This window comes from Suillus subaureus, assembly GCF_016647635.1.
Source record: "Suillus subaureus strain MN1 chromosome Unknown BJ212scaffold_6, whole genome shotgun sequence".
Lineage (NCBI taxonomy): Eukaryota > Fungi > Basidiomycota > Agaricomycetes > Boletales > Suillaceae > Suillus > Suillus subaureus.
Window position 1 is genome coordinate 1,582,055 of NW_024538562.1, and position 24,661 is coordinate 1,606,715.

Sequence of the window (24,661 nt, forward strand, 5' to 3'; positions counted from 1 at the left end):
GGATGCTAGAATGTTCTGCTCCACTTGGCTCCACTTTTGCTCCACTTTGCCTCCACAATGAGGTCATTTATGATGCAAACCCTGATGTCATTTCTCTTTCCAACCTTATTTCTTGGTACTATACAGTTTCTCCATCTCATGTATTTAAGGAGAGCACTTCTCCACCCATAAGAATAAGAACTTCTTTTATTATTTAAAAGAACACTCCAATTCTTCCACTTTCTCTGACATTGACACTCTTTGTGTTAGCCAGGAAGTGCAGACCAAGTACATTTGGTTTACTTGCTCTGAGATCATTTATTCTTTTCTTGACTGTACCTGTGCTGTCTAGTGTGCATCTGACATATAGTTTCAGAGGACTAGAAGTACCAAGTCAAGCCATATTATCTGTGCCTGCAGATTCCTTTGTTGGATCATCTGCTCTTGTATCATATCATCTTCCTTGGATTAAACCCTTTGCATTTAGGCAGGGAAATCCAATCAGCTTCTACCAAGTTCCCTTTTATAAGTCCTGTAGTATATCAAGGCAGGGGAATATCATTAGCATTATTTGCTACCTAGTTTTGTGCATAGTACGCACCTATTCTTTATTTTCTGTCTAGTCAAGTATAGGACTAGAGAGACTCACCCACAAACTCTATTCTCTATCTAGTCAAACATAGGACTAAAGAGACTTACCTACAGAATCTATTCTATTTGTCTAGTCAAACACAAGACTAGATAAAGTTCTATCTACATACTCTACATTATCTGTCTTGCCGGATAAAGCTAGGCTTGTATTGTAGAACCCCTATTTACAACCAGGTAGAATAAAACCACCAGGCTGTATAGCAGGTAACCTCCCACAAATGCTGCATTATCTACCACGAAAGAAGAAAAGTTGTAGACTGCGAACTTGAGGTTGTTGGCAGCATTCAGTCTTATCAAAAGTGTAATTGTGGTGTCATTGCCTTTTGACCACTTTTATATAAGACACCTCAAGTAAGAAGACAATGGTCAACAGACTTTCTACTTCTCAGTTGATAACATGTTGTTCATGGGTGGCCAAAGGGTAATAAATTACTTCTTTGCTAGATCACTTCTTGATAGTAAAGGGAAGTATATATTTTATCAGGTTAACTTAAACCTAGTAGGTAATATGGACCTCTGCTGAATCGAATACGATAGACTGTTGTATAGGCAATCCCTGTAAGATAGTATACAACCAATCTAGACTAGAAATACTATAGTTTTCAAAGGCAATCTTGAGGCCTTCACTTTCTTTGTAATCTCACACTATTGAGACAGAAAGAGGGAAAACTCCTGCACTTCAAATCTTATGAATCTCATGGTTTCACACAAGAAAGAAGAGGGAAAAACTTATTGATTATGTGAGAATGGAGTCCTTATATACATTTTAGAAACCATCCTTACTAAGCAATGACTCATCACTGGATTGGTAAGAATATGCTTACAAACCAAGTCTTTTGGTGTGCTGAATCAGCTGCTTACTAAGGTACATGAGTAAAATATTACAAAGCATGACAAATCATGATGAGTCATGGAAAAATCCTTACAAATCAGAATATTACCAGTCACATGACATGCTTACAAACATATCTGAGTGGTTCACTGATGTAATCAAGTGGCTGAAACTATAAATACAAGTAAATAAATAAAGGGAAATAGATGACTAAGCTCATGAGTGAGAAATATATCCTCATACACTCTCCTAATCATTTCCTTCTATACTTCTTCTTATATATGTCATGGTATGAACTCTATACCATGCACAACAACAGTTTTGACCTTCACTCACACATCAACCCAGACAAGGATGAGGATAAGCAATACAATAGCAAAAAATAGCAAAAGACAAGGATAAGGATAAGCAACACCAGACCATATACTATGACAACCAAGTCAAGTCAAGGATAGCAGACATAATAGGCCACCTTACAATACAATACCATATAATACCATACTATAACAATGCAAGACAATACTATACAATATAATCACATACAATAACAATCTAATAGTCAAGGATAAAGATAACAGGGCTTGCCAAAGGTCTGGACCATCACCAATCCATTCCTGCACTTGGACAACTTTAGGACAGTCATTTATAGTATCAGTCTGAAGCCAAAAAGGTAGGAGGAGAAAGGGGGACCTTGCATATCTCAAGAACACAATTTTTACCAGGAAATCCAGCTCAACATTGTATTCAGAGGGATCAATAGCCCCCAGAATGAATATTCCTGGAGTCCTAGCAAGTCATGGGAAGCCTAGAAACATTGATCTTTAAGGGGAGTATCAGGCAAACTCACACCCCACAGTTCATTTGTACCGAAGCAGGGGGAGGAAGGCTTTGAGCATTCTAGAGACAATTGACACCCCCTTTGCAGCATTGAAGACCTGTCTTCCAATTGACTGAGGTGGTAAGCAGGACCCAAAACAGTAAGTACCTTATATCTATGTCACACTATGGCTAACACACTACAGATATCATTGATCACCACTTGTTACTGTACAATGGGCATTGTTGACTATACTCTTCATCTCGAGAGCAAGCTTGACAACATATTGAGCAAAAAAAACCATTGTAATAGTGACTATACAGTGGCTCAAAAAAGTGTCTGAATGTTGATGCATTTTCAAGTAATTGGATAATAGCAAGCCAGCACCTGAGTACAATATAAAGGCATAGGGACAAGTCTAAAGGCTTGACATCATAGCTATAATCTGAGATATATATCGTGGAAACTAGACCATATATGGGCAAGATATGGTAATTCTAATCACATGACTCATTTGGACACTTTTTTGACTTGATATCCAAATCACAAAATCCAACCATTCACAGATATTATTCTTAATAGAAGTGGTGCAATAATCAATATTTGGTCTTATTTTAATATTATTTATATATATGAACCCACATAACATCATGAACTTTAACATAATCATCATACAGCCCATCTTCTCTGCTCCAAAGGATAATATCCTTATTCTCTGCTCCTCTAGTTTGTCTATGAGGCAAATTGCTTCCAAAACTGGTCCCAGCAAGTCTACTATTGCTATAGTTATGCTGGCAATGATAGAACATTGATCTCATGAGCTTTGAGTCATTTTGTAGCTAGCTTTGAGATAGGCTTGGAGTCATTATCTAGTTGGAAGATAATGTCTTCTTCATCAATTCCTGACTTCTGCATGCTTCTGAGTAGACACTCCTCTAGAATGAAGATTTACTGCTCTACATTTATCCCTCCTTCCACCTCACAAAGAATCCCCACACCATTCCATCTCCTACAACCCCTACCATTATACTTCATTTTCCAAACTTTAGTATATTCTTGATTTCTCTTTGCCCTAATGGTTCCCCTACCTTTTTTGGCATATATTCCAGGCCATCTGACCCCATTCTATTGATTTTTATCTCATATAACCAAACTACCTTCTTCCAGTCTTCCACAGTCCAATGTTAGTGCTTTGAAGCAAAGGCCCCTATAGGCTGCTGAAAGAAGCAGCATTTTCTTGGTTACAGCCATAAGATTGGCTGCATTAAGGGTGTTTCTGACTGTTTGAGTGGGAATGGGAGTGGGAATAATGGAATCAATGAACTTGGTGGCATGGACAACATTTGAAGCCTTGCCAGATAGACTTTAATGAACAATAGCTCTTTTATGCTGTAGAGTAAGCTTGAAAGACCATCCCATTTTATGATTTTCCTCCTCTAGCATGTTCTGGTTCATGACTATAGCAATAGTAGACTTGCTGGGACCAGTTTTGGAAGCAATTTGCCTCATAGACAAACTAGAGGAGCAGAGAATAAGGATATTATCCTTTGGAGCAGAGAAGATGGGCTGTATGATGATTATGTTAAAGTTCATGATGTTATGTGGGTTCATATATATAAATAATATTAAAATAAGACCAAATATTGATTATTGCACCACTTCTATTAAGAATAATATCTGTGAATGGTTGGATTTTGTGATTTGGATATCAAGTCAAAAAAGTGTCCAAATGAGTCATGTGATTAGAATTACCATATCTTGCCCATATATGGTCTAGTTCCACGATATATATCTCAGATTATAGCTATGATGTCAAGCCTTTAGACTTGTCCCTATGCCTTTATATTGTACTCAGGTGCTGGCTTGCTATTATCCAATTACTTGAAAATGCATCAACATTCAGACACTTTTTTAAGCCACTGTATGTGCATATGTGTCTGCTTCTACTCAAATCTGACCCTGATAACTGCTCTTTTGCATGATAGGTATCAAAGGGTATGAGTCATGGCAGATCTGAGCTCTGTCAAGCACAAGGGCCTACAATATGTTGGCTTGAACATGCATAGCAAGGCTAATGCTCTTGACCTGCCAATTCCAGAAATCAAGGATAAGTCAATGTGGGAAGTCAATGCAGGGGGCTCAATAACTCACAGTTGGCCTGTTTGCTTTGTCCTCAGAAGAAATTAGATTGGATTAACAAAAACCCTGATTCATATGCTTTTCTTACTTTGGATTTTTTCCACAAGAATTCCATGCAACTTATGTATTTGAGCTACCAGTGTTATGCCAATCCAATGCCTCTTGGGGCCTTCTCATGTACACAAGTCTCAAGTGATCTAGCAACACCTAGTATTCCATTGCAAGCCTCAGTAGCCTTGCATGATCACCTTGCCTTGCACACCCTTGATAGGCCTTCCAAGACAGGGCTATTTCCTTGCAAGGTATTGCAGGCCTTCCAATGTTTGCAAGGTCATGTATGGTATTGTTAAGCCATTCAAGACCTTGTCAGGTTTGGGCACTTTTGCTGATGTGTGACCCATACACAGCCTTTGTACATATATGGATAGTCCACCTACATATGGAATACCCTTCCAAAGCATTTTCTGTTTGTATTTTGCAAATATTTATCTCATCTACTACATAGCTCATTGAGTAATAGGAAGCCTCATCATGAGGCTTGACATTAGATACAAGAGACCAGTGCCCCCTCAGCTGATCTTGCAGTATTATAAGGAAATTTCAATCACTTGGCAAAAACACCCTCTATTTTCTGTAGAAACTGTGACCACACCACCATGAATCAGACCAACCACCACAAGACTCTAATCCACCCTCAGTTAAATGCCAGCAATCATGTTTCTCTGAGTTGTTGTGTGTTAGCTGGTTTGACCTGAGTGTCACTGAATGTCCTCACTGGACTGGTTGGACTTGAACACACTGCATTGGTGGACTGGTCCCAGAGCTGAAAGACTGGTAGTGCTGTTCAACAGCATGCAAAGTCCTGATTAGTATGGCCATACAAAACATTGGCATCCTTGGATACCTCATGATCTAGCTGGGTTTTGATGGCACCTAGGACATAATAACACATCCCTGAGCTGGGATGACAAAGTTGGGGCAAAACAGGATCTTGTGCTCATGGTCAAAATCTTGGGTGCCATCTATTAGGATCTCCAGCCTGAGGAGCCTAAACCTGATAATGCTTATCACATTAGTGATCTGGATCTCAGTCTCCTGCAGTCCTAGGATCAAGCTCAGAATTTCATGCTTTCCACTAGTGGTTATATCTGGTGGCTACTAGCATATTGTCATCATGATATGGTTGAGTGCATTAAGGAAAGGCTGACATCTCAGGATCTAGAGCAGATGCAGGTATGGAGGTTGGACTTGCCTGGTGAAGTGAGTGTCATTTTGCATCTGGTGTGGAACTGAAGAGAAATGAACATAGGGTTGTACATCTGGCATGGTATTCCAGTCTACTATCCTTGGACAATATCTGCAGTGGATGATCCCACCTTGTATTGCTTGTCCCCTGCCTACTTGTTATCCCAACCTCACAAACTTGAAACTTCCTTGCCAGCTTGAGGCATGGATTTCTTTTTCCAGCTGCTGATTCCTGGTCAGCAGGGCTCAGTCATGATAGCCCAGAAACTATCTCCTCTCCAGCACAAGGTGGTAGACTTTGAGGGTTGGCTACCCTGATCCATTTCTAAAAAGACAGCCCATCTTTGTTTCCAGTCATTTTATTTTAAGGAAAGGTAGGATCAGGCCCAGTCAGATTAGCTGTGCATCTACCATCAATTTAGACTCAATGCTAACTCTAAACCATGGGATGTAGAGCCTGATGTTTGAGATGTTTATATCCAGGAGAGGTGGAAGTTTAGCCACACTCCCCCCTCTGGACAGTTTTATGACACTTTCACTCAACAGCTGAAGACTAGAAAATCCAGTGTTATGCTTGCTGTGCAAGCAGAGCACCACTCACTGGTGGTGATACTACTGTCCAGGTGCAGACCCACAGAAGTTGCACCTATGTTTCTACTTCCCTCCCCTACTGTCACCCCTGGAAATTCCATGGTGGAGGCACAAGTTCTTCCTGCTGCGGATTTCGATGCAAAAGGGAAGGAAGTTACAATCACCATTGAATTAGAGGGCAGAATGCAGACATTTGTTTTGAGGCTCCACCCCTTATACATGCCTGATTCACCTGGGGCATGATTGCATAGTAGGAGGAACATTAACCACAGATGCAACTTGTGACAGGGTCAATGATATGTCACCCGAGCACTGATCAGGATGGAGCTAGCTTATACCCAGTTGTTGTTCTATGATGTACTGCAGCTTGTCTTGCTATTTAGCTTAAATTTTAACATAGTTCATTTGCTGTGTTCTATGTGACAACTTCATTGACTTCAATATCCAGGTTGATGATTTATCAGTGCCCATACTTAACATTAACATCCTGGCAGCCCCTGATGTCACTTGTTTGGCACATTTAAGCTTTCTCAGCACTGTGATAGGCTTACCTGTTCTTCATTTTCACCTGACTCCCACATAATCCTTGTGGCTCACAAACAGCTTTGATTAGTTTATGTAGCAAGACAGTAGCTCATGATACCAAGGAAAGTTTACTGGACATAGCCAAAACAGTTGAGATAGTGTGCAATATTGTTTGGACATTAATTTATGCTATGATATTGTGTGATTCTGTCATATCCACATATCTGGATCTCAGATCTGATCCACATCTTATCTCCCTCCAGCATCTCATCATCCATTCTGTCCACTCATCCAGTCCGGTCCACAATTCATCTGAATCCACAATCAGCACTTGTCTCCTTTCGGTCATCCCCTAACTCTGGTATTTCAGCTATCTGTATATCCATCCTGCTCCCTGATCTATTACCTATGTTTCATTTCTGTTTCATGATTTGTGATCTGTTTCTACTTACCAATAGACTATCCATATGCTTTGTACATAGCCTCGGTCTCTGCTGATTGATCATTCTGTTAGATACCTATAGTATATAACCTCCTGTAACTCTCTGTAATACCTCAGTTCAAATATCATCTTAGTTCTACTCATTCCTGTCCTCCGGACTTGAGTATCTCTACTCTCATCACCCTCTGAGACTTAGGATTGATTCCTATAGTCTATCCGTATCTGTCTCTGTCTCCGACAGTCCATTACCATTAGTTTCTAGTCTGGACTCATCCAGATTAGCCCTATGACACTCATCCCCCATCCAGAAGTCATCTGGATCCACTATGCTACTCGTCTGATCTTCTGGATGTGTTAGTCTTGCCTTCCTGAAATAAGGGGCAATACTTGGGTAAGGGGCACAGCGCATGAGCTGAGGCCAAAGCCCTTCAGATCCAGTTATCCCTTGAGTATGACCTTAACAGATTCTCAACAATAGGTATCATGTTGTAACAACATTACATCATTAACATTGTCAATTTGATGCATTGCATCGGTTGAGTCAATCCCACTTTTGTCAAGTGCTCACATGCATGTGCACCACCTGCACCTCTGCTATGCAGTTTTACATCAATTTACCGACTATGTGCTACATGACATACATCACATAACAGCTAGTACTCTTTTGTTTGTGCAAAGTTTGTGACATCATTAACACCAAAATTATAATTTGTTGGGGCAGCCCTATCTTCCTAAGTACTTCTCTTCACTAGGGGTTTGCCATGCAAACTTATGACCTCATGACTCAAACTTTTTTATTGCAGGGATTTCTTTGACTGTACAGGAAGCTATAATTTTAACTACTGCTTCAGATTTTGGCATCTAGGTTGACAAAGTCTAGTGTATTGTATCATTACAGTAATATTATTGTGTTCTTAATTGTTAGTTTATATTTAGGTAATCTGTATGCAATTGTTTATGAGCGCATGACTGCACACACACCCACATGACCTTGCTCCACAAGGTAATATGGCCTGGGGCCATTTACAGAGGATTACAATGTATGGATACAAAGTGCACAAAATCTTTTGTAAATCTCAAATCTGATGTGGCTTCACAGCAAACTGTGTCAAAGTATCATGCATAGTACTGTGCTACTGACAGCCACTTTCAATAACAGAAGAAATTGGAATGAAAAACTTTCTGCTTCACTTCTGTTCATTGTGAATAAGGTGACATGTTCACAATATTACTACTGAGGTAACTGAGTACACAATTGATGTAGAAATGGCTTGACCAATAGTTATTACATTTTTTGTCTTTTGTCACTCTGTCATTGTCATATCCTGTATGCCAGACATAGATCCCATCATATTCCCACGCTTTCCGGACCTATTTCCAGACCCCATATCTGACTCATTCCCAGATCCCCTTCTGCCATGTGCTTGATATCTAAGCAGGATTAGCTCTGCTATGGAATTACCCCTGAGCTCCGGATCTCCGGATCCTCACTACTAGCCTGATCCATACACCCCTATCCTGTCCACTATATGCACATTCCATCTAGCAAGACATCCAGACTTTACCTCCTCTTGGATTCCGGACTACATCCACCACCTCACATATCTCAGTCCTGTTTCCGCCCTGCCTTCCAGATCCCCAGATCTCCGGACCATTCCCACCCTCCATCTGAGATCCTGCACCTATCTCCATTTAGGCATCTCCGCCTTTCCAGCTCTTGGTTATCTCTGTTTCCATCTTGCTGATTGATCTTTGTATGAGTCTTCATTTCCAAGTTCATTTACTTATGTTCCATCTTACTTACCAATGTGTTTCCACATGCTCGTACATAGCCTTACTCTGTTGCTACCTGATCCTCTCAGATATCCTCTAGTATATAACCCCTGTACAACTCCTGTAGAGTCCTCAGTCTGAATATCACCTTAGATCTGCCCAATCATCTTCCAGACTTCAGTCCATCTGAGTCTCATCCTTTTCCATAAGGCCTAGGGAAGGATTCCCTAGGTTGGAATTCCAGACCTTCAGATTTGTCCCCTATGTCTCTGTCCCAAGTCTAGGGACTACTTCCCTAGACTGGAGTCTTGCCTTTCTGGCACTTACCCTCTCTCCAGACTTTGGTCCACTTCCTGTCTCTCCAACTCTACGTAAGGGTAGTCTACCTCTGTCTGCTTCTACATTGGACTTCATCCGATGTAGCCCCTATTCCTTCTGTACCTCCTGTCTTCTGTACCTCTAGATGTCCTGTCCCTCATACCTCCAGGCATCCTGTCCTTCAGACATTCCACTCTCTGTACCTTCGGACATTCTGTCCTCTTAACCCTTGGACATCCTGTCCTCCATACCTTCATGTCCTGTCCTGTATACCTCCAGACATCCTGTCCTCCAGACCTCCTACCCTTCCATCCTGTTTCCTATAGAAGTATTACCTTGCAGTGGGAACTCTCCTGAGCACTTCCTGCATTCCTCCAGAAGTCCTCCCGCACTCTCCACCAGAGTAGCCAGCCTCCTGAAGTCCTCTGGACTTCATCGGACCATTATCAGGACTTCCTCTGAAATAAAGGGCACATACTCAGATAAGGGGCACAGTGTATGAGCTGAGGCCAGGCCCCTCTGAGTCAGTCTCTCTCTCCCTTGAGCATGGTTCTTAACAGTCATGATGTTTGGCATGTGATGCCTGTCAACCACTATCTTACTAGCCAGGCTGATCTTCAACTTGCCAGTTAATGAGATGAGGAATGTTCTGGTGGTACTGGACCTGGCATGGCAGAAGACTTTGCATTAAGTGCAAGAGAAGACCCCTTATGACTGGACAGTAACCACTCTACCTCACTGGGAGGCAACATACCTGATGGGCATCATTAACATCAAGGGTCTCATTTTTGAGGTGGAACACCTTGAACTGCCAGACATAGACATTCCCACAGGTCACAGAAGGGTGTACATCAATGAAGTGGTAAGCTGATTGTCCCCAGTATACAGAGCCCTACCTAATCTCTGATACAGCTGTTGATGTGACATACAATTCACACCTCACAAGACAATAACCTCCAGCCAGTTTACAGTGGCTCAAAAAAGTGTCTCAATGTTTGAGACTTTTCATGTAATTGCTGTATTATGAGCCAGGGCGTGAGAATATGACTAAGCCATAGGGAGGCGTGGGAAAGCTCTGCTTCTAAGCTTTATGTTTGATCCCTATAGCGTGGGAGTATTATGTCATCAAGTGAAGATATGGTTAATTTAATTTGGTAACTTATTGAGACACTTTTTTGACTTTCAGTTTGGCTAACACAATCTCTATAATTCTAGTACTTGGTGCTTCCTTCTGTTGCTCTAATTACTTCCACCACTCTTCTATGCATACTATCTATCAATTTGAGGCATTTCTCATCAACAATCTTGTTTTATTCTGCTGCAACTCTCTCCCATAGCTAAAATAACCCCTATTGAGGATCTTGATAGACTGCAAGTAACATCTTGAGTAATTACCAGGGCTGTTCAATAGGGTTGAGGTCTGAGGACTAGACTTGCCATGATAGCACACTGATACCATAGTTTTCAAACCATTTTATGGTCAACTTGAAGTATGCTTAGGGACATTGTCTTGATAGAAGGTAATGTCTTAGAGCTAGTTCGGAAACTCAATGTTGGCCAATATTTACTTTGTTGATGTTTACATGAAGTTCATTGGCATTGTCCCAAGATGTTGTGAGCTTGAACTTTGTCTCTCTCCTACTGTACATATTATCGATGGATATCTACCCTCATCTTACCCTAGAGCGGCACAAGAGGCTTTTTGCTAGGTGCTATTGCGATCACTGCGATCTGTGCCTAGTACACTACTCTTCTCATGGCCCAACCTGAAGTCAATGCTCCCTGTCAGCCCAAGGCCCCCTCTGTCCATTGGAATGAGGACAACATTGCTACCCTTATCGACTATCTATATGAGCATCACTCACAGGCTGAAGGGGGAGGCAACTTCAAGCAACAGGTTCTTGAGAATGCTGCAGTGTTCATCAACACCCATGAGCCACTTCAAGCCAAGCAGTCAGGTGCACTGAAGACAGCAAAAGCAGTTCAAAGCAAGTGGACATTAGTACGTCAGATTTGATCTGCTCTGATCTAAGCTAACAAGTCCTCTAGCTCAAAGCCACCTTCAATTCTATTGAGAAGTACTGCAACCAGACAGGGGTCCACTGGGACAATGAGACTGGAGCTGGGATCGAAGAATCTGCAGCTGATGCTGTGTGGAAATCGTATCTTGCTGTCAAGGTATTTCCCCACATTTTTATATTGATTTGAGAGCTTACATCCTGTTAGGTAAACCAACCCATGCATTCATTCTGCAACAAAGGATGGGAGCACTATGAAAAAATGCATGCCATTATACCATTGGGCGGCGCTAGAGGACAGGATGCTTTCCGTCCAGGTAGCGCTATTCCCTCCATCACCAATCTTGATACCAACCTCATGGATACTGCCCCACAGGCTGCTATTCCAATTGCCACTGCTGCTGGCCCATCAAGTGCTGCCGCCATCACTACTTCCATCACTAGCTCCACTGTGGCATGTTCCACCGCTATGTCTACCACTGCTGGCTCTAATGCTAGCAAGTGCCCGTATTCAGATGTGACGGGGGACATTGAGACAACATCATTCAGCTCCATGCACATGTCGTCCATGCAACCTCCTTCCACCACATTGGTGTCATCCCCCCCATCCAAGAAACCATGGACACCAGTAGTGTCCCAGAATAGCCGCATCACAAAGATTAGCAGTGCTGCCAAGGCTGCAAAGATCACGCCAGCAGCTGCTGTGGTGGGGATGCAAGGCACCATCAACCGGCTCACTGATGTCTTCAAATGGTTTGTTAGAGGAGGGCCCAATGGTGCGCAAGGTAGTGAGGACTTGGTGATGTGAGCTGTCAAAATCTTGGAAGGTGAAGACTCTGACCTACCGCCAGGCCAGCAGGCTGCATTGATCACTACAATTGGCTTGAAGGGCAATGAACATTATCTGAAGTTCTATGTGAATATGCAGGAGAAGTGTATGAGGCATGCAGGTTGTGGCGAAGCTGATTGGCGAGGAAGTTGATGCAGGTGATGCTGTCAGGCATGCTGATGCTGAAATGATGGGCTGAGTCGTCTATGTTGTTTGTTTTCAATCATGTTGTATCGCTCGCTACTTCTCTATACTTTGTACTACTACCTGTGGCCAATAACAAAGCACTTTCTTCATTGATTTGGAGCAGACTAAGTACTAAGTAAAACTACACATCACTTGCAGCATCCTTGCCGTCATCACCATCATCCTCTCATCCATGATATCAAGCCCTTCTAAACCCCATTCCAGTACGACACACTGATATTGAGTCCACATCACTGCTGCAATGCGATCATGCATTGCAGCTCCTTGACAGAATTCATTCTCATTATCCTCCTCAATAGCTGCAGCATCATCTTCCACAGCCACATCAGCGCCAAGACCATCCTCCAAAAATCCGTCTTCATCATCTTCGTTATCAGTGGGTGGATGACCCTCACTAGGATCATGTATACAAATGTAATTGTGTATGGTGCACAGTGCAGCTGGAATTTGCGCTTGAATCTCCATAGTGTATGCAGGTGGTAGAAGTAGTATGCAAAATCGTTGCTTTGAGAATGCCAAAGATGCACTCAATGATGTTTCGTGCTGATGCATGACGTAAATTGAACAATTCTTCTTTATTCGAGGGCCTGTAAAACTTAGAACTTAGCACAATGTTTGTGAATCAATTGAGAACTTACCATAAATTTACACAACCCCATTTGGCAAGGTGATAACGCACACTTCAGTAGGGTACAAGTAGCCCAGGACGTAGAGGGTATCCTGCGCCTGCAAGAAAATATTGTCCAGGGGGAGCGCAAAAGCCGAAAGTGCGGGCATCCTTGTAAACACATGCATCAGTGGCCAACCCTTCCCAGCCCATAAGCATGTATGTGAAGTTGAGATTGAAGTTGCAAGCAAAGAGGCAGTTCTGGGATATGAAGCCCTTGCAGTTACAATAAATGGGATGATCGATGGCCTTAGGTGTGACGTGGATATGACTGCCATCAAGTGCCCCAATAGCATCCTTGAAAAAGGGCCACCATTTAGGGTTCTTCCGAATTTCATGAGGGACTGAACCATCTGGAAAGTGTACATATTTTGGATAGAATGGGTCGGACATGAAAATGACAAGCATCTTGCGGAAATAACTACATACTATCAAATACTGTCCCTGAAAATAAAATAAAAAAACTCACTGTGAAATCATTTCATGCGAGCATTGGAATCTCTCCGCAACATGCCTGATTGATAGGCCAGTCACAGAGGTGTAGAGAAAAATTGAAAGTTGTTCCTTGAGGGAGACAAACTTGGAGTCTGAATGGCCCATGGTGCAAAGCTCAGAGATAAGCTCCACAAAAGTATTGGCATGCATGCCAAGCTCACACCTGATGCATTCTGGGTGACCGGTGAGCAACTCGATAACCCAGTCTTGCCCGGATAGAGCTGAAGTATGGTAGGGTTCTGGATCTTTAGGATATATGGACTGTAGTATACTATGTGTTGTGGCAACAACAATACTGATTACTAGTACCATACACTTGAATAGTTGGTCCCGGTCCTCTGGTTGAGGATTTGTCACGAGCGCAGCTAGGCATTGACAATCCATTTCAAACCTCAGTGGTTGAGGATCCATGAGTCGACAAGGAATATATCATACCCAATATTATGAACAAGAGATTTTTTGTTATATGGTGTAAGCTTGAAAGGACAATCTAGTTTGATATTTTTCTTATCTGGCATGACTTTTTTATGATCCTAATGATAGTAATCCTGCTCTGACCAGTTTTGGTAGCAATCTGCCTGGTATACAGATTAGAAAAGCTGATGATAATAACAATAGGGGCTATTTCAGCTGTGGGAGAGAGTTGCAGCAGAATAAAACAAGATTGTTGATGAGGAATGCCTCAAATTGATAGATAGTATGCATAGAAGAGTGGTGGAAGTAATTAGAGCAACAGAAGGAAGCACCAAGTACTAGAATTATAGAGATTGTGTTAGCCAAACTGAAAGTCAAAAAAGTGTCTCAATGAGTCACCAAATTAAATTAACCATATCTTCACTTGATGACATAATACTCCCACGCTATAGGGATCAAACATAAAGCTTAGAAGCAGAGCTTTCCCACGCCTCCCTATGGCTTAGTCATATTCTCACGCCCTGGCTCATAATACAGCAATTACATGAAAAGTCTCAAACATTGAGACACTTTTGAGCCACTGTATATGGAATTCAAAACTTTTACTTGGATCATACAGTTGAGCAAGGAGAACCTCCGGAGGGTCACAAGTTGCTTTACTGCTGTCTGGGGAGGTTTGGATTTGACCAAAAATCCCAGGTGAGTAAGCCACTTCTAAAGGGTCAAAAGTGCTAACCTAGTGATTGGGCATGAGACAGAGAGGCCCCCATTCATTTCTGCTCCTCTAGTTCTTCATGGAATGCAAATGATATGTGGAGTACCTTTGAGGAATATACAGCATTATTGAAGAAGTTAGAACAGATCATCCCAGTGTGGCCAAGTAGCTCTGAGTGCTGGGCCACCTCTTACAATTACAATATCATCACCCTGTTGGATTCCATAACCTGGGATGTTACAAAATCTCACCAGCCCACCACAAAGGTGATTGATGAGGTAGGACAAAGTTGACGTGACATTAACAAGAAGGTCTTGAAACAAGATGGCTGGCAGTCAAGGGCAAGCATAAAAAATCCTTGGAAAGGCAACCCCCCTCAGCAGGAGCCAAAGTGTGGGGATTATCAATGGTTGGCATTGTCTCATGGTCAATCAGGCCGTGTTTCATATCATCAATGACCCAACAGGGCAGGTTGTGCCTGGCCTCACTCACTATCTATGACTGTCTTGCAAAACATGCCAGATGCATGACACTTTCCCACACTAAGCATGCTCTTCCTGTGCTCTGTCACCCTTTGTCATGCAGCATCCTGGAGCATCCATCCATTGTCCAACCAGTCCCCTAGTGAGTCCCTTCTCATTTATTCTCATTATCAGACCATATTTAGCATTGTATGATATCTTATTTCATCATGGACCCCTTTCTTACCTTACTTACATACATAGAGCGCTTCCTATTTGCTTCCGAGCCCTGGGAGTGCACCTAGGCACAGCTTACCTGTTGCCTAGGAAGTTTTCATACAACAACCATCATCATGTCAGTAGTTCTCTAGCAGTCAGAACCTATCATCTTCAGTCAGTATGTGTTAGTCATCACCCTAGTCCTCAGCACAGTCTATCATCATTAATCATCACTCAGCAGTCTTAGTTCATGTCCTCATGACTTCCACCAGTCTTTGATACATTCATGCACTCCTTGTGCCTTATTCCCACACTTCATGCACCTATGCACTCCATATTCCTGCATGCACACTCATCATGCTTCACCAGAGTTGACCAGGCATCACTTCATGGATCTTTGCTTTCTTTGCTTCCCTTAAGGGTTGAACATATTGCCTGGCGCACTCTGACCAACATCTAGAGAGCTGATGGCCTTTCTCTCACCCTAGTGTGAGAGCCCTCTTTCTTTCGTTAGCTCTATAAGCCAGCAGAGTTGTTGAACCTTCAACTGGAGCCCACCATGAGGGGAACAGTCAGCTTATCCATGTGCCCCTTCAACTCTATTCCGCCTACTCGCGCTTCCAACACTTCATCCACATTTTTCACCTTTTCACCTTTCTGCATTCTTTCACATTTTTCCACACTTTGCTTGCACACAACCTGGTCAACAGAGATGAAATGCCCTGGCCCAGGCACCCAAATGTGCCATGCTTGACAGGAGACCCATTTGCAGTCCTTGTGCACTTACAGCATGTAGACCACATTGGCCAGATGAACAACTTATCGGGCACCCAGCACATTAAGTATGTTATCAAGTATACTCATGATGCAGACATCTGGAGAGTCAGTAGGTGTTCTCTCACCCCAGAGTGAGAGCCCTCTTTCTTTCTTCTGCTCTGCAAGCCAGCAGAGTTGTTGAACCTTCACCAGACATGAGAGGATGGCTGGATCTTGCTGGAATTGGCCCAGTATGAGACAATTTCCCCATTTTTGTCCCTATCTCTAACTCTAGGCCTCTAGCCTGTTGGTTGACAACCCAGATCAATGTGATTTTATGACTTGTGAGGGTGGAACAGAGCCCCTTCAGTGACAAACTGCGTATTATATGGGTCACCCAACCTACATAATATCCTGTATAAGATGGGCCAGCAGACTATGGGCTGATGTTATGTATATCCTCAATGTTGACAGGTGGGCCCATCTATGCTGATATTATAAATATCCTCAATGATGGCAGATGGGCTGGGAGAAATATTATTACCAATGGAGATGGGCGGCACCATCTGGGTAATATGTAGAGTAGGATAGACATATATTATAGGCAGCTGGGCTGAAGAGAGATGTAAGGCAGATATTATTATATAGATGGGTGGGCCAAGGGAGTGGTGAAATATTGATTATATATACAGGTGGGCCAACATAGGAGGATGTCATATAGATGGGTGGGCCCAGATACATATCATTTAGACATATGGGCCAAGGTATTGGTATACTATATGGACATATGAGCAATGCTGTTGCACTAGTTTTGATCCAAGTCATCAATGACATTCAGACTCAGATCCTGTCCATGTCAATCAAAGTCAACACAGCCAAGCACCCTGTTGACTCAGAATGCAGTGATACCTTGGAAGACAGTCCATAGACATAAGGGCCAAGGTATTGGTATACTATATGGTTGTATGGTCGCATAGGCTGAGGTAGTGATATATATTATATCAACAGGTGGGCTGAGGTAGTTGTTATCACATATAAACATTACTGGGCTTAGATAGTTGGATAATGAATAAATCAGTTGTCTGATGTAGGCACCAGAGAATCAAAGACATGGAGTACATACCCCTATATGAGTGCATATACCTACCATTGACCACAGAAACCCAAAACCCAAAAGCCTGAATACTGTTAAGAACCATGTTGCTCAAAGGAGAGAGAGACTGACTCAGAGGGGCTTGGCCTCAGCTCATACACTGTGCCCCTTACCCGAGTATGTGCCCTTCATTTCATATGAGGTCTGATGATGGTCTGACGAAGTCCGGAGGACTTCTGGAGGCTGGCTACTCTGGTGGAGTGCTAGAGGACTTCCGGAGGAGCGTGGGAAACATCCAGAGGAGCATGGGAGAGTTCCAGAGGAATGCAGGAAGTGTTCAGGAGAGTTCCCCACTGCAAGGTAATACTTCTACAGGAAACAGGATGGAAGGATAGGAGGTCCGGAGGACAGGAGGGCAGGATGATGGAGGACAGAAGGACAGGATGTCCAGAGGTACAGAGGGCAGGATGTCCAAGAGTTAGGAGGATGGAACATCTGAGTGTACAGAGGGCGGAACATCTGAAAGACAGGACATCTGAAGGTCTGGAAGGAATAGGGGCTACATCAGACAAAGTCTGATGTAGAAACAAACAGGGGAAGACTACACTAAGGTAGAGTTGGAGGGTCAGGGATTGGACCTAAGTCCAGAAAGAGGGGAAGTGCTGGAAAGGTGGAGCTCCAGCCTAGGGGATCAATCCCTAGGCCTGATGGGTAGGACAGAATTAGCTGGACCAAAGTCCAAGAGAGGATTGGGCAGATAGAGCAAGGTCTAAGATGATATTCAAACTGAGGAAACTACAGGAGTATCTACAGGGGTTATATACTGGAGACTATCTGAGAGGATCAGTAAGCAAAGGAGCAAGGCTATGTATGAGCATGTGGAAACACATTAGTAAGTAAGACGGAACATAACTAAATGAACTCGGAGATGAAGATTCATACAAGGATCAATCAGCAAGACGGAACAGGAGGTAACTGTTAAGGTCGTACTCAAAGGGTAACTGGATCTGAAGGGCTTTGGCCTCAGCTCATGCACTGTGCCCCTTACCTGAGTATTGCCCCTTATTTCAGGAAGGCAATACTAGCACGTCTGGAAGGTTGGACGAGTAGCGTAATGGATCCAGATGACTTCCAGATGAGGGATAAGTATTGTATGGCTAATCCGGATGAGTCCAGACTAGAAACTAACGGTAGTGGACTGTCGGGGACAGAGGCGGATATGGATAGACTATAGGAATCAATCCTAAGTCTCAGAGGGTGATGACAGTAGAGGTACTCAAGTCTGGAGGACAGGAATGAGCAGAACTAAGATGATATTCGAACTGAGGTACTACAGAAAGTTACAGGAGGTTATATACTATAGGTATCTAATGGAATGATCAATCAGCAGAGTCTGAGGCTATGTATGAAGCATGTGGATAGTCTATTGGTAAGTAGAAACGGATCACAAATCATGAAACAGAAATGAAACATAGGTAGCAGATAAGGGAGCAGGACAGATATACAGATAACTGAAATACTGGAGTTAGGGGGTTACCGAAAAGAGACGAGCGCTGGTTGTGGATTTGGATGAGTTGTGGACTGGACCGGATGAGTGGACAGATTGAATGACAAGATGTTGGAGGGAGATAAGATGTGGATCTGAGATAAGGGTCAGATCTGAGATCCAGATATGTGGATATGACAGTAACCGAAAGCTGGAAAGGCAGAGATGCCTAAATGGGGATAGGCGCAGGATATCAGACAGAGGGTGGGAATAGGTCCGGAGTTAATATCCAGAGGTCCAGAGATCTGGGGATCTGGAAGACAAGGTGGATACAGGACCAGGATATGAGAAGGTGGATATAGTCCGGAATCTGAGACAAGGTGAAGTCCGGATGTCTTGCTGGATAGAGTGTGCATAGGGTGGACAGGATAGGGTAGTACAGATCAGGCTAGCAGTGAGGATCCAGAGGTCTGGAGCTCAGGGGTAAATCTGGAGTGGAGTCGATCCTACTGAGGTGTGGAGCACACAGCGGAAGGGGATCTGGCAATGAGTTGGATATGAAGTGGGGTCCGGGTGTAGGCTCGGAAGGTGTGGGAATATGATGGAACATGGGTCTGGATTGTGGCATATGACAAATACATCATGTCTGACATTCACTGAGTACTGAAACCTGACACCTGAAACCTGAAATTCAAAACTTGAAACTTGAAACTCATACATTTTTACAAGTTTTGAGTTTTGAGTCTCAACTCACTGAGTACCAAGTACCAAAACCCAAGTCCCAACACCTGAAACTTGAACATCAAAACTTGGTTTTGAGTTTCTGGTTTTGGTACTTGGTATTCAGTACTTGTTTTAAGAACCATGCTCAAGGGAGAGAGAGACTAACTCAGAGGGGCTTGGCCTCAGCTCGTATGCTGTGCCCCTTACCCGAGTATGTGCCCTTCATTTCAGAGGAAGTCCGATGATGGTCTGATGAAGTCTGAAGGACTTCTGGAGACTGGCTACTCTGGTGGAGAGTGCAGGAGGACTTCCGGAGGAGCGTGGGAAATGTCCGGAGGAGTGTGGGAGAGTTCCAGAGGAATGCAGGAAGTGCTCAGGAGAGTTCCCACTGCAAGGTAATACTTCTACAGGAAACAGGATGGAAGGATAGGAGGTCCAGAGGACAGGAGGACAGGAGGACTGAAGGTCCAGAGGTACACAGGACAGGACATGGAGGTATGGAGGACAGGATGTCCAAGGGTTAGGAGGACGGGACATCTGAAGGTATGGGGGGTGGAACATCCAAAGGACAGGACGTCCGGAGGTACAGAGGGTGGAATGTCCAAAGGACAGGACATCTGGAGGTCTGGAAGGAATAGGGGCTACATTGGACAAAGTCCAATGTAGAAGCAAACAGAGGTAGACTACCCTTAGGGTAGAGTTGGAGAGACAGGAAGTGGACCAAAGTCCGGAGAGAGGGTATGTGCCAGAAAGGCAAGACTCCAGTCTAGGGAAGTAGTCCTTAGACTTGGGACAGAGACATAGGGGAGGATGAGACTCAGACGGACTGAAGTCTGGAAGATGATTGGGCAGATCTAAGGTGATATTCAGACTGAGGACTCTACAGGAGTTGTACAGGGGTTATATACTAGAGGATATCTGAGAGGATCAGGTAGCAACAGAGTAAGGCTATGTACAAGCATGTGGAAATACATTGGTAAGTAAGATGGAACATGAGTAAATGAACTCAGAGATGAAACTAGTACAAGGATCAATCAGCAAGATGGAAACAGAGATAACCAAGAACTGGAAAAGTGGAGATGCCTAAATGGAGATAGGCACAGGAACTTGGATGGAGGGTGGGAATGGTCCAGAAATAGTACAGTTAATATCCGGATGTCCGGGGATCTGGGAATCTGGAAGGCAGGGCAGAAACAGGACTGAGATATGTGAGGTGGTGGATGTAGTCTGGAATCCAAGAGGAGGTAAAGTCCAGATGTCTTGCTGGACAGAATGTGCATAGGGTGGACAGGATAGGGGAGTACAGATCAGGCTAGTAGTAAAGATCCGGAGGTCTGGAGCTCAGGGGTAATTCCATAGCAGATCTAATGCTCCATATCTAATCCTGCTTAGATATGGAGCACATAGCAGAAGGGGATCTGGGAATGAGTCAGATATGGGGTCCAGAAATAGGTCCGGAAAGTGTGGAAATATGATGGGATCTATGTCTGGCATATGGGATATGACAACTTGGTCAAGAATTTTGAGTTTTGAGTTTTGAGTTTTGAGTTTTGATGGTTGAGTTTCAAGTTTCAGGTGTCAGGTTTTGGTACTTGGTACTTGGTTCGAGTTTCAAGTTGCAAGTTTCAGGTTTCAGGTTTTGGTACTCGGTCCTTGGAACTCAGTGACTCGATAAATGGACTGGCAGAGGTAACATTCAATGAAAAACTTGTATCTACATCTATCACTATGCAATCATGTAGCCATGTCAACCTCCTCAGAAGATGCTTCAACCTTCACCTCAACATCCACCTCAACATCCGTGTCATCAGAAGAATCATATTCTGGGACAAGGTTGCTTAGATCACCTGGGTCCACAATTTCACCAGACATATCTGGATCCTCTGGATGAACAACTTGGTTGTACTCAAACAGGAGACCATCAATGGCAGAGGCATCCTTGAATTTTGGGGGTGTGCACACCATCCCTGCCACCAAGAGATCAGTGAGAGGAGGGAGTGCAGATTCAGGAGGTGACATGGACAGATTGATAAAGCAATAAGGATGTTGCATTGGCAGGAGGGTCGCATATTGGGAATGAGGGGTGCTGGTTGACAATTTTGCGCCTAAAGCCTTCATGGAGGCATTGCAGAGTATCAATCTTACCATCCTGCTCTGCCACATGAGCATCAAGAATAGTGATTTGAGCTGCACCATCCCAAATCACAATTGCCATGGTATGGAGATCTGGCATGGGCACATTGAGTGCTGCAGCAGGGACTGCTGAACTCAAAGACAGAAGTGCTACAAGGGAAAATTAAGATCAGACAGTGATGAAAAAAACCTTGGGTGACTTATGAGCTGGTGCAGATGCAAGTGCCTTGACAGCAGTGATGGTCTTGCTGCAACCATGTGTCTGGGTCTTGGGAGTTGTCATAGCATGACAGCTGGAGTTCCAGACAGGCCACAAAACTAACTGTAAGTTCAGGCCTTGGATTGGGAGGTGGGGGAGCTTTAGAGGGAGCCTTGGAGGGTGTCCTGGACCTCGTCTTCTGGGTGGTAGAGGAAGCATGAACACATTTTGGCAGGGGTCCCAGAGTTGTGGAGATGCACTTGATCTTCTTTGTTGTGCAGTGGATGCATGACATACATGGATTTCTGGTCCTCTTGTCTAACTGAGTTGCACAGGGCCAGTCTAGCTTGCTGCAAGCCTGGCATGGGTTGTTCTGTGGGTTGTGTTAGTGTATGGATGCACTTCAGATAAGTCAAAGTACTTACCAGTCTGGGAATGAGAATATCACCTGCATCGATGGCTGGGGGTGCCTGCACTGGGGTTTTAGGAGTTGGCTGGGAGGGCTCAATGACTGCTTGGTGACTGCCAGCAATCACCTGTGACATTGTAAGCATACACCTGAGTCCCAGACACATAAATGTGACTTACTGTGGCAGGGCCAAAAGGTTTTTTTGTTGGAACCCAGGGTGATCAAGGCAAATTGGAGAGCCAGGGAAGGATGACCTCTGGCACTCCACCCAAAAATGGCTACAAGAAAATGTGAGACAAGTGAAAGACAAACCAGACGACATACCTGAATAGTTGTGTCTTCCTGTTAAGAACCATGCTCAAAGGAGAGAGAGACTGACTCAGAGGGGCTTGGCCTCAGCTCGTACGCTGTGCCCCTTACCCAAGTATGTGCCCTTCATTTCAGAGGAAGTCCAATGATGGTCCAATGAAGTCCGGAGGACTTCTGGAGGCTGGCTACTCTGGTGGAGAGTGTGGGAGGACTTCCAGAGGAGTGCGGGAAATGTCCGGAGGAGCGCAGGAGAGTTCCGGAGGAATGCAGGAAGTGCTCAGGAGAGTTCCCACTGCAAGGTAATACTTCTACAGGAAAACAGGATGGAAGGATAGGAGGTCTGGAGGACAGGAGGACAGGATGTCCGGAGGTCCGGAGTACAGAGGACAGGAGGTCTGGAGGTATGGAGGACGGACATGGAGGTGTGGAGGACGGAATGTCCGAAGGACAGGATGCCCAGAGGTATGAGGGACAGGACATCCGGAGGTACAGAAGACAGGAGGTCCGGAGGTCCGGAAGGAATAGGGGCTACATCGGACGAAGTCCAATGTAGAAGCAAACAGAGGTAGACTACCCTAAGGTAGAGTTGGAGGGACAGGAAGTGGACCTAAGTCCAGAAAGAGGGTAAGTGCCGGAAAGGCAAGACTCTAGCCTAGGGAAGCAATCCCTAGACTTGGGACAGAGACATAGGGGACAAATCCGAAGGTCTGGAATTCCGGCCTAGGGAATCCTTCCCTAGGCCTTATGGAAAAGGATGAGACTCAGACGGACTGAAGTCCAGAAGATGATTGGCAAGTGGAACAGGATCTAAGATGATATTCAGACTGAGGACTCTACTGTAGTTGTACAGGGGTTATATACTAGAGGATATCCAAGAGGATCAGTAAGCAATGGAGTAAGGCTATGTACAAGCATGCAGAAACACATTGGTAAGTAAGATGGAACATAAGTAAATGAACTCAGAGATGAAACTAGTACAAGGATCAATCAGCAAGATGGAAACAGAGATAACCGAGAACTGGAAAGGTGGAGATACCTAAATGGGGATAGGCGCAGGATCTCAGATAGAGGGCGGGAATAGGTCCGGAGATAGTAACAGTTAATATCTGGAGGTCCGGAGATCTGGGGATCTGGAAGGCAGGGCGGAAACAGGACTGAGATATGTGAGGTGGTGGATGTAGTCCAGAATCTGAGAGGAGGTAAAGTCCAGATGTCTTGCTGGACGGAATGTGCATAGGGTGGACAGGATAGGGGATCCAGGAATGAGTCTGATATGGGGTCCGGAAATAGGTCTGGAAAGCATGGGAATATGATGGGATCTATGTCTGGCATACGGGATATGACACTTCCTCATCTTCTGACTCCATGATAGGCTTGGACTTCACAATGCTGATATGCATGAAACTTGTTTTGTACATGGTCATGACCATATTATGATTTATGCTACTATGATTTATGTTACTCTTTATTTCAAACTATGAAGTCACTTGAATTTTTCTATGCACAACATTAATTTTATTTGGACATTTCAAAGCATGTTTCACCAAGAAATGGCTTAGCTGTCCATGTAAAATACTTATCATGCCACTTATCTTTCTTGGATATGAAATAAACATGTGTCAACATTCTATGCCACTTTATTTGTATCTATGTATCCAAAGCTGTGGAACCTGACAAATTGATACTATAATTAGAAAGATGATGATTGGTAAAGCACAACAACAAGGCAGTGCTAACACAGCCCTTACAAAGCATTATTACAAAGCATGGCAGTGCTATGGTCTTAACACAGCCTTTGCCAAGCATTCTTACCAAGTATTCTATAAAATTCCAGAGCATTCTATAGTCCTTTCTCATAATAATTCATACTGACTCAGCATGACTCAATATGACTCCAATTTAATTTAAGTACATTAGTAATCAATAGCATAGCCACTAGTATAGTAGTATATAAGGGGCTCATTTTCCCCTCTTGTGAAATAATTAATTTCATTCCCAAGTATCAATCATCCAATCAGAGTGAGACAAATTTTTAGGGGAATCAAATGAGGATTAGTGCATACACCCCTAAGTTTCTTTACCCCTATTATGTAAGTGAACAAATAAGTGACAACTAGGAGAAATATTAGCTTATTTACTCCATTGTTTTACCACATTCTTCACACATTATTCAGAAGTATTTGAGGCCACACACTTAAGCCATATTTGATTACACA

At 43.6% G+C, this 24,661-nt stretch overlaps 2 protein-coding genes across 2 annotated transcripts; one reads left to right on the forward strand and one right to left on the reverse strand.

The window, feature by feature from the left end:
- Window positions 1-11,068: 11,068 nt before the first annotated feature.
- Window positions 11,069-12,227, forward strand: BJ212DRAFT_1477885 (uncharacterized protein; the record flags this gene model as incomplete). The annotated part of the gene is made up of 4 exons (XM_041339620.1): window positions 11,069-11,314; window positions 11,362-11,490; window positions 11,539-12,134; window positions 12,182-12,227. 4 exons carry the CDS (start codon window positions 11,069-11,071, stop codon window positions 12,225-12,227), a joined length of 1,017 nt encoding a protein of 338 aa, XP_041196796.1.
- Window positions 12,228-21,129: 8,902 nt separating this feature from the next.
- Window positions 21,130-22,272, reverse strand: BJ212DRAFT_1477887 (uncharacterized protein; the record flags this gene model as incomplete). Its single annotated transcript, XM_041339621.1, has 4 exons — window positions 21,130-21,500; window positions 21,541-21,678; window positions 22,025-22,100; window positions 22,153-22,272. The coding sequence occupies 4 exons, from the start codon at window positions 22,270-22,272 to the stop codon at window positions 21,130-21,132; spliced, it is 705 nt and encodes a 234-aa protein (XP_041196797.1).
- Between the last annotated feature and the right edge of the window lie 2,389 nt (window positions 22,273-24,661).